This window comes from Bos taurus, chromosome 20, assembly GCF_002263795.3.
Source record: "Bos taurus isolate L1 Dominette 01449 registration number 42190680 breed Hereford chromosome 20, ARS-UCD2.0, whole genome shotgun sequence".
In the NCBI taxonomy this organism is placed as follows: domain Eukaryota; kingdom Metazoa; phylum Chordata; class Mammalia; order Artiodactyla; family Bovidae; genus Bos; species Bos taurus.
The window spans coordinates 14,308,318-14,325,057 of NC_037347.1; the positions used below are offsets into that span (position 1 = coordinate 14,308,318).

Genomic DNA, 16,740 nt, shown 5'->3' on the forward strand with positions numbered 1-16,740 from the left:
CCTGAGGATAGATAGGGTGAGGTTGTATATGAAGATGAAGCAGAGATGAAATTATTTTAAGCTTATAGTCTGATAGGAATGAGAGGATATATGAATTCATAATCATAAAATAGGCAGATGATGACTAGGGGCACAAGAATTTATATATTCTTACATTCTCTGTAATGTTACTTATTCTTATGTTCACATGTCTATCTCCTGCATTAAAACCGTGAGCTCCTTCATTGACTTATTCATTCTTAGGTCTCCTCTCCCCCTACAGTCTACACTACACTATAGTCTAGTGTAGTTCCTGTGGGAAATTTGGTAGTAGTTTTTGAATGAAAGATGTAGAAACAGGGCTTCAAAATATTGTGGGTAAGGGTCTCACTTCACTGAGAAGTATAGATTTTAAGGAAAGGTTCAGATGTTCAGGGGGAAAAGCTGGAGGACTTCAGTCAGCCACCACATTGAGTAGGTAACTCCTGAACAGTAACTCTAGAGCACTCCAATTAACTTCAAAAAGAGGTAAATAATAGACTTTGTGACAGGAAGAAGGATCTTTTCCTCAGTGTGAAGAGCTTACTGGTCCAACTGAAGAATCGTCAAATTCCTTATGTTTAACTGATGGACAAGGAAGAATCCAGAGATTCTCTGTGCAATAAATCTTTACCTGTGATCATGTATTCTTAGCTACCGCATACTAAGAGTACATTTGGCCTGCTATATCTCTGGGTTCCACATCCACAGATTCAACCAACCGAAGATCAAAAATATTTGGGAAAAAAATTCCAGAAAGTTCCAAAAAGTAAAACGTGAATTTGCCGCACTGGTACCTATTTGCATAGTGTTTATATTGTATTAGGTATCATAAGTAATTTAAAGATGATCTAAAGTTCACAGGAGGATGTGTGTAGGTTATATGCAAATACTGTCATTTTATACAAGGGACTTGATCATCAACAGGTTTTGGTGTCCTCCACGGTCCTGAAATTGTCCCCTGCTGATACTGAGGGCCACCTGTACACATCTAAATCAAACCTTAGCTTGCTTCACAAAGGTAATTTCTCATGGCCTACTAGTACCCATAAGAATTTTTTTCAGAAGACTACACCTCAGTTCAGTTCAGTCACTCAGTTGTGTCCAACTCTTTGCAACCTCATGGAGTGCAGCACACCAGGCCTCCCTGTCCATCACCAACCCAAACCCATGTCCATTGAGTCAGTGATGCCATCCAACCATTTCATCCTCTGTTGTCCCCTTCTCCTCCCACCTTCAGTCTTTCCCAGCATCAGGATCTTTTCCAGTGAGTCAGTTCTTCACATCAAGTGGCCAAAGTATTGGAGTTTCAGCTTCAACATCATTCCTTCCAATGAACACTCAGGACTGATCTCCTTTAGGATGGACTGGTTGGTCCCCCTTGCAGTCCAGGGGACTATCAAAAGAAACCAAGGATTCCGCATTCCAAAAATCAATATTATCTTACCACAACTGAATATGGCCAAGGATAGGGAAGAGTCAAAAGGAATAAACCTACACACAATAAAAGAAGATAAGCTGCCAAGAAAAGCAAACTCTGGATTTAGCTCTTAAAGACCTTAGGGCAAAAGATAGAAGTTCTTCTATTCAAAAACTTAAGGAACTTTCGTATCTGTTGAGACTTTGCTTAAGATTTAGTACATGTGTATGTTGTTTACTCAAATACACATTTAGTTGGAGAAAGATTTTCCTCAAATCTTTCTCTATGTTTAGACTATCGTTATTCATTAGTATTTGTTTTATTTACAGTGCACTCCCAAATGTGGTCCAGGATTCAAGCATCGGATTGTTCTGTGCAAGAGCAGTGACCTTTCTAAAACATTCCCAGCAACACAGTGTTCCGAGGAGAGCAAACCCCCTGTCCGCATCCGCTGCAGTTTGGGCCGCTGCCCTCCTCCTCGCTGGGTGACAGGAGACTGGGGCCAGGTAAGGCAGTTGGACTATGGGCCCCTGCTGAAGCAGCACCTTGAGACACTTGAGGTTCCTGATTGGGTCATTATAGGGGCTCACGACATGAGTAGCAGCACACAGACCTAGGGATGAGATGGGAATGTGAAAAGTGCACAGGCGGCAGCAGTCACATGCAGACACTGAGCCATGTTTCTCCCACAGCTACACACTTCCCACATTCACCTACTTCTTGGATTCTAACATTTTAACTTAAAGAGAAATAATCTAGATGATCAGAGATTTGAACAGGCTACCAGAACTTTGGCTTCTGTTGCCAACTCTCTCAACTATTTCAAGAACAAATCAGTTAACACCATTTTCTTAATTTTCACACTAAGAAAATAAATCCTCTTAACCTCACAGAAAACATGTAAGGATCTTAATTAGGTTTTATCTTTTTTTATTTTTTAATGGCTGCGCTGGGTCTTCATTGCTGTGAGCAGCCTTTCTTTAGTTGGGGTGAGCAGGCGCTACTCTTCATTTTGGTGCAAGGGCTTCTCACTGCTGTGGCTTCTCTCGTTGCAGAGCATAGGCTCCAGGCACGAAGGCTTCAGTAGTTGTAGCACTCGGGCTCAGTAGTTGTGGCACACGAGCTTAGTTGCTCCACAGCATGTGGGATCTTCCTGGACCAGGAATCGAACCCATGTCCTCTGTACTGGCAGGCAGAGTCCTATCCACTGTACTACCAGGGAAGTCCCTGTATTTTTATATTGATTGGATTCATTTATATTTTATCTTCCAATTCCTATTTTCTTCTTTCTCAGTTTTAAATTATGTTATCTTGCTTAAGGTCCCCTTAAATCCTTTGAAAGCAAATTGATATATTTGAATAGAAGGCAAATTAAATATTGTTCTTTTGAAAGTTGAAAAGGAAACCTATTTAGGTTATATTAAAAAATAATGCTCCAGAAAGTAAATTTCTAGTGAATCAATGCCCTTTTCCTGTGGTTTTACAATTAACTTTGTAGCTAGTTATTTTCTAATATCTGAGAGCTCAGGTAAATCATAGTGGCATATAACTACACCAGCATGATTTTATCTGTGCTCTGGGCCTTCCATTACTTAGTAGGAATGGCATTTCATAGAATTACCAAAACTGTGGCCAAAATGCATTATTGCTAGAGTGTAGCTATATCTACAGACCTCTTTGGGGAGTGGGCAAAGATTTTCAGTCTCCATTAAGGCAAATAAATATTCTTGGTCTGTGCTCAGCCTTGTGGGGAAATAAAAGAAGTATGACCATAAAATAATTAACATTTGCATTTGTCTAACAAGTAGTTAATAATGTTCTTTCATATAATGATGTTTAGTTTAATTTACAAAGTGCTCAACTGGAATATACATCATAAGCTTAAGTAAGAATCAAATGCAGTTAAGTGTTTATCTGTAGACATGTGATAGTTTCACAATTTAGAATTGATATTCTGCTATTAAAGAATCAGTGCAGACATACTCTTTTGATTTTTATTTAAATTAGATAGGAATTTCCTTTCTTATATATTCTTTGTTGCAATGTACTGTTACATAAAGGTCATGTAGAAGTTTTTTCATGTTAATAATTTCACCAACAAATCCGTTTGAGATTATTCTTTTAAATGTTGTCAAGTCCTTTTCTTCTCCTCTCTATTTTCTATTCAGTTTCCTAAAATTGAAATTAACCAGTGAAAATACCTTTCAAAGATGCTTTATTACATCTTTATGGTGCATTTATTCATCATTCTGTATTTAGAAAGTTAAAAATAAAAGTATCTGCGAATATCCTGGCAAGTCCTATAAGTGCCTTGAGAGTTTTTGCAAATTAATCCAGCAGGGCCTCGGTCTATTTACCTTGTAAATATCACCATCACCTGTCTTTGCACAAGTAGCTCCTCATCTCCTTGATCCCAAATCTCACAGGCTTTCCAGTATTCTGAGTGGCAGGCCCCGAAAATAGACCACAGCTTCACTCTTCAGCCAGGATAGCTGATCAGGCCCAGAGAGCACTTCAGTTCTAAAGTAATTGAATCCCGGGTAGATGAAGAAGGAAAGGGAGACATGCTAACTGGCTACCTACAGACCTCTTCTCAGATTTGTCTCAGATCTGCATACTTTACAAAACTCAAGGTACTTATTTACTGTCTTTTTTTTTTCAAACTGGTCTCATCACCAGGGCCCTCAATGGTCACTGCTGTTAGACTGAACTAATATTTTAATCAGATTCAGAGCACTCCAGTAGACCACTGAGTTGTCTTCCCACAAGTCTTTAATAAATAGGGAGCAATAGAATCTCTGACTATTTTACTTCCTCACAGGTATTTTCTCATTATACTCTTGTTTAACTTCACTGGCACTGATTGGCACTGTTGGAATCACAGCCCAAGAAATCTCCATCCGTTGTCTTCTGGAAACTATATTACTTCTATATTCTAGGGTAATGACACGATCCTTGAGTTTCCAAACCAATGCTGTAATAGAATGATTTAATCATATACCTCCCCAAGATTAACTACATATGGGCTTTATTTTTTTTTTTTTTCAACTGTTAAAGGAATATTTACTGATGGTTGACTGTACAAGGTGTGGGGGGAGTGAAATACAGGGTTTTTTTTCCCTATTCCATTTGTTTGAGGAACACCTTCATGATTTGGGGATCTCTGACCCCTAGTTTGTGGGGAGACCATTGGATTCAGTTCAGTTCAGTTCAGTCTGACTGTTTAGAGCGTCTCCATCTTTGGCTGCAAAGAATATAATCAATCTGATTTCAGTATTGACCGAAATACATATGGGCTTTAAAAGCTAATATGTATAGTATTTGAAATGACATAGTATCTATTTTGTCTCCTGAAAATTGTTGAGAACAGCATTTTGTCTCTCCTTGTCTTTTGGTTTAGTGTTCTGCTCAGTGTGGCCTTGGACAGCAAATGCGGACTGTGCAATGTCTTTCCTACACCGGACAGGCATCAAGTGACTGTCCAGAAACTAGTCGACCTCCATCAATGCAGCAGTGTGAAAGCAAATGTGACAGTACCCCCATTTCCAGTACTGAAGGTAAGTTCCCCAGGACCTCCAGTACAGATGGTGAGAGGACTGTAGTCTCAGTGATTCAACTGTATTGATTTACAGGGTTCAAAGAGCCCCATAAAACCACTGTTGTAGTGTGTTTGCATATAGCATTTGTGAAAGCTACACATGTACTGGATATATAATCAGGAAACCTAAGTTGTGTTTTTTTTCCAGACTCTCCCACTATCTGTATGACCTTATTAAGTCACTTAACATTTCTGGAGCTGAGTTTACTTATCTATACAATGAAAGACTGGAATGGAGATAATCTCTAAAGTTCTGTCCAACATAGCATTTTATGTTTGACTTGTGATTTCTAATGAACCAAGCTTGAAAGTAAAAACTTCTGTTTCTTTTTGGCTATAACAATGGATTTCTGCTATTGGAAAGGTTAAAATCCATGCTTGTTATAGATATAATGAAAGCATATGTTTGGAACTTCTTAGGTTTCAAATACTAATTTTCTCATTGAAGAAAAATAAAAGAATGTTATTGTATAGCTGTTTATATAGGAGGACAATGTCTTCAGACTCTGAAAATTTTCTGTTACATATGGGGAAGTCTCTGTATTAACAGCAGATACCCATCCAAATTCTGAAATTTCTTATATTGTATTTAAATGAATGTACTTTGTTTATTCAATCAAGCATCCATTTGAAATCTCCTGAATGCTACTATGTGCAAGGCAGTATCACAGAAACTGGAGAGTACAGAGACAACTGTGGCATAGTCAGGAAGTTCAGACTGTCATCTCATATATAAACATCTGAAGCCATGAATTTTAATTACGTAAGAAACCCAGCTATAGGACTCTACTTAAAAAAACAAAAAGATAAAGAGCTATGCTGACTATAATTTGTTAATACTTATCAAATGAAAATGATATGGTAATCTATTAAAAAGAGATTGTACCTTTTGATAAAATCTATCTAGTTTGAGGGACATTTTTTAATCTTATTTTTCAATATTTCCATGAGGAATTTCATTTTAGGAAGAGCAAGCATCTTGCATGACAAGATGCAGAAAACTTGCATCTTTGCAAGTGGCCCATTTCTTATCTGAGCAGTATGAAATGTGAAAGTGTTAGTCACTCAGTCATGTCCGACTCTGTGACCTCATGGACTGTAGCCCTCCAGGCTCCTCTGTCCATGGAAGTATCTAGGCAAGGATACCGGAGTGGGGTGCCATTTCCTTCTCCAGGGGATCTTCCCAACCCAGGGATCAAACCCGGGTCTTCTGCATTCCGGGCAGATTCTTTACCATCTGAGCCACTCAGAACCTCCCTAGTGGCTCAATACAGTGTACTTACTGTATAGTTTACTGTTTCGAAGAAGTATAGCTGTACCCTATGTTAATTAAAAATCACAATTTTAATTTGCAGAATCTCTGGCTGTAATACCATCTCCTTTTTTCCCTTTGGTAAGGGATGTTCTATAAATCTAGCTTTCCTTCTCTTGAGAAGGGCTCAAAAATCTATGACAAACAGAAGTACTTTTCATAGCAAAACTATTTTCCTTAAATAATATGAAATTTAAAGATTTCTTTAAGCCTTGCAGCAAACAAGTCTTCATCTATTGTAAATTATTGGCAATCAATCAGTTCATGTGGGTTTGGGAGTCTGTTTTTCAGAGTTGAAAGATAAAATATTAAGGTGGAAGAGAGGATATAACTATCACAGTAAAGTATGTTGGGTATTATGTTAGGCCCTTTATATTTATTATCCATTATATATATCTCATGTACATAAATATCTATATGTATTATATAATCATGATAACAACCTTTTGAGAGTTGGTATTACTGATGAAGAAACTAAGGCACAGAGAGAGTAACTTACCCACATTACAAAAGAATCACGATTTGAACAAAGATTTGGAAGAGCCCTAGGGCATATCATTTTCAACTACATTTGTATGCTGTTTGTAATTTACTCATAAAATCAAGAATTTTAACATGAAAACAGAGCTTCTGATTATGAAGTACAGAGACTTCTGGCATGACTGTCAAAGGATTCAGTTCAGTTCAGTTCAGTTCAGTTGCTCAGTCGTGTCCGACTCTTTGCGACCCCATGAATCGCAGCACGCCAGGCCTCCCTGTCCATCACCAACTTCCAGAATTCACTGAGACTCATGTCCCTCAAGTCAGTGATGCCATCCAGCCATCTCATCCTCTGTCGTCCCCTTCTCCTCCTGCCCCCAATCCCTCCCAGCATCAGAGTCTTTTCCAGTGAGTCAACTCTTCGCATGAGGAGGCCAAAGTACTGGAGTTTCAGCTTCAGCATCAAAGGATTAAGGCTTAATAATTGTTGAAAGACCTGGCTTTTTGACATGCCCACAATAATGTATGTTGAAGTTATATTTATAACTTTATTTTAGACCATTTTAGTAATTTCTCCAAACAGTTCTCTACAGTGGATAATTATCGTACATAAACTTTGCAGCTGGAGATGTAAAGCTGTTTTTATAGTGAGCGGAATATCTTTTGCAACCGTACTTATTTCTGCCTGAAAAAGATTCTCTTAAAATGGATAGGTTTAATCCAATATTTCTTGGATTGTTTGGAAAAATACTTCATAGTTATTTCTGTCTGGCCAAATTACCTTTTGATCATCATAATCTGAAGTATGCAGTTAGGACAATATCTTTAGCCTTCTCAGTAAAGGAAGAAACTTTTAGGAAATTATTAATCCTGCAAAGTATGACTAATCTTCAAATTGTTATTCCCTAAAGCTGTTGACTCATTTAAGACAGGATAAAATTAGAATTAAAGTAGAAATAATATAGCTGTTGTAACTTGTTTTGTGTTCTCCTTAGCTTCCCAATAGCATATATATTGAGTATATTAAAATGTCTGAAACTATCTGTTCATTACATAAGAAGCTACTTATTGAATGCTTGCTGTGGCCAGCCTCTGCCATTTATTATGGAAATTCAAATACTCTTGTAAGTTCATAGTCTTACAGGGAAGATACTTCTTTAAAAAAAAAAAAAAGCAAGATGGAATGTGTTATGTGGAGCCATTTACACAAATGCTAAGAGTGCTCACGTAAGTGGCTGATAACTTTAATGTTTGGATCAAGGCAAGCTTCATAGACTTAAATGGTCTGTGACCCAGTTGTAATCTGTAGTTGGCAAAATACAGATGTAACAGTTGATTTAAGTCATAACTTATCATCCATAGAGATATGAAATGGGCAGATAATATGGATTTCAAAAGAGAAAAGGCTCTTACATGAAAGTAATGTGAGCGTGAACTGATACAGTTTCTGGAAATCAGATAAGGAGAGAGGACGTAGCTCTTACAAAGGGGAAACTGGGAGGAAGGTCCAATTGTGGGGGAAGGTTAACCAGGTCAAGTTCTGGTTAACGCAGGAGGTAAAAGAGGACTGCTTTTTTCTACCAGAGTCAGGTTCCCTTGTTTCTTGGAAAAGAGGACTACTGAGAAGCTAGTTCATCTCTACTCCAAGCAAGACAGAGTAGGACTGAGGAAGATCTCTTGGGAACTAAAAGACCATCTTTCATTGGGATCTCTATGGGTGACATGAACCACTGATAGAATCTTGATTATTATTTCAACTACTGAAGTTTAGGAGATGGTTCTCCTTCTGTTATCTTATTTTAAAATAATAAAAACTTTCAAACATACAGCAAAGTTGAAAGAAGTTTATAATGAACATCCACCATCTAGATTCTACCATTAACATTTTACTGAACTTGCCTTATCACATAGAAATCTATCTGTCCATTTGTTAAGTGATGGTGTTTAAATAATGTGCTTTCCATTCATCCAACCAATAAATTCATTTAATTTGCAAACATGCCTACCATGTGCCAGCCACTGAGACTACAAAAGATTCCTCTCCTCAAAGGAAGCACAGTTTAGTAGGGGTGACAGCATGCAAACAAATAGTTTTCACCATATGGCCAGTACATGGACATCACCAGATGGTCAACACCAAAATCAGATTGATTATATTCTTTGCAGCCAAAGATGGAGAAGCTCTATACAGTCAGCAAAAACAAGACCAGGAGCTAACTGTGGCTCAGACCATGAACTCCATATTGCCAAATTCAGAGTGAAATTGAAGAAAGTAGGGAAAACCACTAGACCATTCAGGTATGACCTAAATCAAATCCCTTATGATTATACAGTGGAAGTGAGAAATAGATTAAGGGACTAGATCTGATAGATAAGAGTGCCTGATGAACTATGGAATGAGGTTCGTGACATTGTACAGGAGACAGGGATCAAGACCATTCCCATAGAAAAGAAATGCAAAAAAGCAAAATGGCTGTCTGGGGAGGCCTTACAAATAGCTGTGAAAAGAAGAGAAGCGAAAAGCAAAGGAGAAAAGGAAAGATATAAGCATCTGAATGCAGAGTTCCAAAGAATAGCAAGAAGAGATAAGAAAGCCTTCCTCAGCGATCAATGCAAAGAAATAGAGGAAAACAACAGAATGGGAAAGACTAGCGATCTCTTCAAGAAAATTAGAGATACCAAGAGTATATTTCATGCAAAGATGGGCTCGATAAAGGACAGAAATGGTATGGACCTAAAAGAAGCAGAAGATATTAAGAAGAGATGGCAAGAATACAAAAAAGATCTTCACGACCCAGATAATCACGATGGTGTGATCACTGACCTAGAGCCAGACATCCTGGAATGTGAAGTCAAGTGGGCCTTAGAAAGCATCAGTACGAACAAAGCTAGTGGATGTGATGGAATTCCAGTTGAGCTATTCCAAATCCTGAAAGATGATGCTGTGAAAGTGCTGCACTCAATATGCCAGCAAATTTGAAAAACTCAGCAGTGGCCACAGGACTGGAAAAGGTCAGTTTTCATTCCAATCCCAAAGAAAGGCAATGCCAAAGAATGCTCAAACTACCACACAATTGCACTCATCTCACATGCTAGTAAAGTAATGCTCAAAATTCTCCAAGCCAGGCTTCAGCAGTATGTGAACCATGAACTTCCTGATGTTCAAGCTGGTTTTAGAAAAGGCAGAGGAACCAGAGATCAAATTGCCAACATCCGCTGGATCATGGAAAAAGCAAGAGAGTTCCAGAAAAACATCTATTTCTGCTTTATTGACTATGCCAAAGCCTTTGACTGTGTGGATCACAATCAACTGTGGAAAATTCTGAAAGAGATGGGAATACCAGACCACCTGATCTGCCTCTTGAGAAATTTGTATGCAGGTCAGGAAGCAACAGTTAGAACTGGACATGGAACAACAGACTGGTTCCAAACAGGAAACGAGTTCGTCAAGGCTGTATATTGTCACCCTGTTTATTTAACTTATATGCAGAGTACATCATGAGAAACGCTGGACTGGAAGAAACACAAGCTGGAATCAAGATTGCCAGGAGAAATATCAGTAACCTCAGATATGCAGATGACACCACCCTTATGGCAGAAAGTAAAGAGGAACTCAAAAGCCTCTTGATGAAAGTGAAAGTGGAGAGTGAATAAGTTGGCTTAAAGCTCAACATTCAGAAAACGAAGATCATGGCATACGGTCCCACCACTTCATGGGAAATAGATGGGGAAACAGTGGAAACAGTGTCAGACTTTATTTTTCTGGGCTCCAAAATCACTACAGATGGTGACTGCAGCCATGAAATTAAAAGACGCTTACTCCTTGGAAGGAAAGTTATGACCAACCTAGATAGCATATTCAAAAGCAGAGACATTACTTTGCCAACAAAGGTCTGTCTAGTCAAGGCTATGGTTTTTCCTGTGGTCATGTATGGATGTGAGAGTTGGACTGTGAAAAATGCTGAGCGCCGAAGAATCGATGCTTTTGAACTGTGGTGTTGGAGAAGACTCTTGAGAGTCCCTTGGACTGCAAGGAGATCCAACCAGTCCATTCTGAAGGAGATCAGCCCTGGGATTTCTTTGGAAGGAATGATGCTAAAGCTGAAACTCCAGTACTTTGGCCACCTCATGCGAAGAGTTGACTCATTGGAAAAGACTCTGATGCTGGGAGGGATTGGGGGCAAGTGAAGAAGGGGACGACAGAGGATGAGATGGCTGGATGGCATCAGTGACTCGATGGACGTGAGTCTGAGTGAACTCCAGGAGTTGGTGATGGACAGGGAGGCCTGGCATGCTGCAATTCGTGGGGTCGCAAAGAGTCGGACATGACTGAGCGACTGATCTGATCTGATAATAGGGGTAGACAGAAGCTCCCATGAGTACACAGAGGAAGGGGGTATCAGCAGAAGCACCACTGGGTAGGGCACTGAAAGGTGGAATAGTTGGCTGAGAAGATGTTGAGATGCTGGGCATTCCTAGCAGAAGATGAGTATGTGCAGTCACAGCTGTGGAGTCACACATAGTTCAGTATGGCTGCAGAGGGAGGCAGATGAGCAGGCAGTGGAGATGAGGCTGCAAAGAAAGAGACAGTGACTTGGTTTGGGGGGTTCCTGGATGCAGTGGAAGGAAGGTAAGACTCTATCAGTTCTGGGAACAAGTGAAGGAAGTTGGGGAGTGACATACTTAGGCTGGCAGGTGTATAAAGGGGCAGAGGGAAGATAGTTTTGTGTGGGAGAAGAGTTACAAAGTTGTGCTAAGAATCCAGGCTAGAGATGATGAAGGCTTGAACTCAAGCAGATATGGTAAGGATCAAAAAGAGGGCAATGGTGACAATCTAGAAGGCTGGAATGGTGAGGGAGATGGGAGGGAGGTTCAGGAGGGATGGGACATGTGTGTACCTATGGCTGATTCTTGATGTATAACAGAAGACCACAAAATTCTGTAAAGCAATTATCCTTCAATTTAAAAAAGTGGCAAAAAAAGAGGGTAATGAATTGAAGGAAAAAAAGACAAAATAGAAAGGAGAAGAAAAAGACCCTGGTGAACCAGTGGACATAGGAATGAGAATATGTTGTAGAAGTATTACATATGACTCTCAAGTGTCAGATTAGGGAACTGAATACTATTAATCATGGTAAGGAATTTAGGCATCTACATGGAAATTAAGCACATTAGTCCCCTAAAACCATAATAAAATAATGGAATTTGAATAAAGTTTTAAAAAATAAACAATGGAGAGAGATTAAAGAAATGGAGGAAGGTTAAGGCAACAAAGGATAGTAATAGAAAGAGAATCAGAAGTGGAACATCAAAATATTAAAAGTAAATGGTGAGAGGGAGCTAGGAGGAAGAAGAAGGAAGATACAATTTGCCACGTTTAACATCTGCTTTAACTTTTTATTCCTAAAAACCTTCGGCTAAGAGTAAAGGCATTATAGGCCTGATTTTGACAGACTGCCACTGATGAGGGTAACACTACATTGCTGCTAAGAGTGAATTATAGACACACTGGGTATCACTGCATTTGAAATACTACTCAGAGTACTTTTTTTAAGTGCATCTGGCAGCTGAGACTAGCCTACTCGAGCTCACCTGAAATTCTATCCCAAATGCCATTTTATTCATCTTTATGCAGTTTCAGATTCCCTTGTAGTTTATATGGTGAGTCTTTTCAGCTTCTCAGTTGCACAAAGTACTCTGTCATCTAGTATATATTACTGCCAGGTAATGATTCATGGTGTGGAAAGGTGAGCAGGAAAGGTGTAGTTAGTGTACATTGGTTTACCAGACCAGGCTGTCTAACGGTGCCTTTGGCGGGTCTCAGTCTCCCTTAAGTAAATGACTCTGAGCTGCCTGAGCAGCTCCAGCAATCTCCTGAGATCCATGGAACAAAACAGCTACTGAATTTGGCTTTTAAGGTGGCATCTGATATATTAAAATCAGTGAAAGGAATGAATGGTGAAGGTCATTTGGACTTTGAGTTCAAGCAGGTGAGGAAGACCAGACATTTTTGTTGCCATTTTAAAGAGCTCATAATCCACCATAACATTCAGGGTCACATTCCTGCTGTCTAGTTTGGAGGGAACCCTGGATTTGTATTGGCTCAAAGCACCTCAAGTTGACTGTGGGTGGCATCCAGAGAATAAGACTGGATAAGAAGAAACCAAGAAATAAAGAGAGAAAGAAATGGCTTAGTCCATGGTAAGGTGGACTCAAAATGAAGTCCCATAGTTGATATTACCTTGCTTTACTTAGTAAAAGTCAGTGGACTGTTCCCACTGCAATGAGTGCTATCAAATTCCCAAGCAAAACATGTTATTTCATCCTTTTCCAGTTTGAATATGTAAAATACTAAGGACTCAAGTATAGTTTTGGAGAAGGCAATGGCACCCCACTCCAACACTCTTGCCTGGAAAATCCCATGGACAGAGGAGCCTGGAAGGCTGCAGTCCATGGGGTCGCTAAGAGTCGGACAGGACTGAGTGACTTCACTTTCACTTTTCACTTTCATGCATTGGAGAAGGAAATGGCAACCCACTCCAGTGTTCTTGCCTGGAGAATCCCAGGGACGGGGGAGCCTGGTGGGCTGTCGTCTATGGGGTCGCACAGAGTCAGACACGACTGAAGTGACTTAGCGGCAGCAGCAAGTATAGTTTCATCAGGAAAAGTATTCTGATTTCATATCCCCTACCCCTAACTCCGTCACCATACATGTACATGCATAGCCTTTGCCTTTCTCTTCTCACCAGGCTCTACATCTCCATGGGCTCTTTGACAAAAGTACAGCTGATTTTACTTTTGTAATCCAAAGGATAGAGCCTTAGATGAGAATCATAGCTCTGCTTATTGTGTTCTTCCTCTGAATTTCATAAAGAACTTACAGGCACAGAGAATATGCATTCTCCAGAGAAAAATCCTGAATGGTCCAACTTGGTCATGGAAGGATATGTCATATGTATCCCAACTCCTCCAGTCATAGAATTTAAGCCTGATTTAGGCAGGCTTGGCAGTGTTTTATGAAATAAATATAGGAACACTGCATTTCAGGAGTTGCTCTTATACTCCTTGGGTTAAGTCAAGCCATCAAAGTCATAATGAATCTCAATCCTTTTGCATCCTAAATTCATAAGCTTATGTTCAGTGTGACTAGTTCAAAATCATATCTTTTAGTTCAGAATTTTGAAAGATTAATGTAAAGTACCTGGGGAAAAACTGTTGGCACATCAATGATGAGTAAATTCATGTGTTGCCTATGAAACAGGTTGTCTAATTTTATTGTTCAAATCTACCAGAACCCAGATTACCAGTGAGACCCACTCCAGCATACCTGGAATGTTACTTAAGATTCTAATAGTGGGTCTAATTCATATCATAAGGCCTAGAAGCTGGCTTTCAGCCCTTGATATATCCCCACGTCTCTCTGAGAAGAAATAGTCCATAAATTGTCCCTCCAGAAATCTCATCTTTGGTAAAGTGAAACTTTATTTTTGGGCAGGGAGGTGAGAGGAGATGTAAAAAAAGGAGAGACTAGTTAGGTTCACAAAATATGTCCCAGAAACCACACTATAAGGACCTCTCACCCTTCTAATAGCTTCAGAAGAAAAAAGATAAAAGTGTTTTCTCATTCTCCTCCCCAGAGAGTGCTTAGCTGGTACATGAAGATAGTAGAATAAAAATATCAGACTCTGTCATCTTAAAATCTTTGACCTGCTAGCTCAGATTCCACTGCTTTAAAAGCAGTAGATAAAAGTATCTGCATGAAGAAAACATGAGAGTAAAAACCAGACTTTCAAAGTAGATCGACTACAAAGAGATTATATTACAAAAAGATTCTGCCTAAAAAAAAGGATTCCTTTCAGTAGCTTTCCTAGTATAATTGTTTATGTGCAGATTGTGTATTACTTGGGTATCAATTCAGTTCAGTCGCTCAGTCGTGTCCGACTCTTTGCGACCCCATGAATCGCAGCACGCCAGGCCTCCCTGTCCATCACCAACTCCCGGAGTTCACCCAGATTCACGTCCATCGAGTCAGTGATGCCATCCAACCATCTCATCCTCTGTCGTCCCCTTCTCCTCCTGCCCCCAATCCCTCCCAGCATCAGAGTCTTTTCCAATGAGTCAACTCTTCGAATGAGGTGGCCAAAGTACTGGAGTTTCGGCTTTAGCATCATTCCTTCCAAAGAAATCCCAGGGCTGATCTCCTTCAGAATGGACTGGTTGGATCTCCTTGCAGTCCAAGGGACTCTCAAGAGTCTTCTCCAACACCACAGTTCAAAAGCATCAATTCTTCAGCGCTCAGCCTTCTTCACAGTCCAACTCTCACATCCATACATGACCACAGGAAAAACCATAGCCTTGACTAGACGAACCTTTGTTGGCAAAGTAATGTCTCTGCTTTTGAATATGCTGTCTAGGTTGGGCGTAACTTTCCTTCCAAGGAGTAAGCGTCTTTTAATTTCATGGCTGCAGTAACCATCTGTAGTGATTTTGGAGCCCAGAAAAATAAAGTCTGACACTGTTTCCACTGTTTCCCCATCTATTTCCCATGAAGTGGTGGGACCGTATGCCATGATCTTCGTTTTCTGAATGTTGAGCTTTAAGCCAACTTTTTCACTCTCCACTTTCACTTTCATCAAGAGGCTTTGTAGTTCCTCTTCACTTTAGAGAAACCAATTTTTAGATATTTTAAATATTAGCTAGAAATCAATGCTAACTGAGGATCATTCAGAAATCCAGTCCAAACATATCTGTCATTGTTTATTTAAAAATATTTACCCCTTCTCTTGGATGGCAGAGCAGATCTCCTAATAATGATGTCCCCAAAGATTGACTTATCAGAGTTATCAGCCAAAAATAAGTATTGACAGGCAGAAACTCTTTTGCATTAAGATGAAAAGAATGCTGCCAAAATAGAGTGGTTCTGGAATCAGACAAACCTGAGTTCTGGTCCCCCTTCTTAGACCAACCAGCTTTGTGACACAGAATGAGTTTCATATGTAGCCTTTTTGATCCTCAGATTTTCCATCTGTGTAAAGCTGACATTTTATTTACTCAAAATGATTGTTGTTGTTTAGTCGCTAAGTCATTTCTGACCCTTTTGCAACCCCATGGACTGTAGTCCACCAAGCTCCTTTGTACATGGGATTTGCCAGGCAAGAATACTGGAGTGGATTACCATTTCTTGCTCCAGGGGATCTTCCCGACCCAGGGACTGAACCCACATCTTCTGAATTGGCAGGTGGATTTTTTACCACTGACCCATCACTGATGCCCACTTAAAATGATTAAATATATATAAATATGTAAAACTGCCTAAGTCAATACCTGGCGTAAAGGAAGCACTTGATAAACTATTTTTAATGTTATCATTACTAGATTAATCTCTCATAGACTTAAAAGGCAAAGAATGAAAGACTGGTCATTGGTTGATCTTCTTTGATGAGCAGGTTTTCACCTCTCTGAAGACCAGTTCTTCCAGTGTAGGTAGTCCCTAGGCATCACTATGAAAAAGCTGGTGGAGGTGATGGGATTCCAGCTGAGCTATGTCAAATGCTAAAAGATGATGCTGTGAAAGTGCTGCACTCAATATGCCAGCAAATTTGGAAAACTCAGCAATGGCCACAGGACTGGAAAAGGTCAGTTTTCATTCCAATCCTAAAGCAAGGCAATGCCAAAGAATATTCAAACTACCACACAATTACATTCATCTTGTCCACTAGCAAGGTAATGCTCAAAATTCTCCAAGCAAGACTTCAACAGTATGTGAACTGAGAACTTCCAGATGTTCAAGTTGGATTTAGAAAAGGCAGAGGAACCAGAAATCAAATTGCCAACATCCGTTGGATCACAGAAAAAGCAAGAAAACTCCAGAAAAAAACATCTGCTTTATTGACTACACCAAAGCCTTTGACT

General features: G+C 39.6%; 1 protein-coding gene across 5 annotated transcripts in view; it reads left to right on the top strand.

Moving 5' to 3' along the window:
- ADAMTS6 (ADAM metallopeptidase with thrombospondin type 1 motif 6) overlaps nucleotides 1-16,740 on the top strand; it is a 429,734-nt gene that overhangs the window by 253,010 nt on the left and 159,984 nt on the right. For all 5 annotated transcript variants that reach the window (XR_009491879.1, XR_009491881.1, XR_009491880.1 and 2 more), the window contains exons 22-23: nucleotides 1,768-1,944; nucleotides 4,839-4,995. Coding sequence is in view for 1 of the 5 variants with exons in the window: in NM_001193016.1 (NP_001179945.1) it covers nucleotides 1,768-1,944; nucleotides 4,839-4,995 (334 nt within the window). In the remaining 4 variants the exon portion in view is untranslated. The remainder of the gene's footprint in view (nucleotides 1-1,767; nucleotides 1,945-4,838; nucleotides 4,996-16,740) is intronic.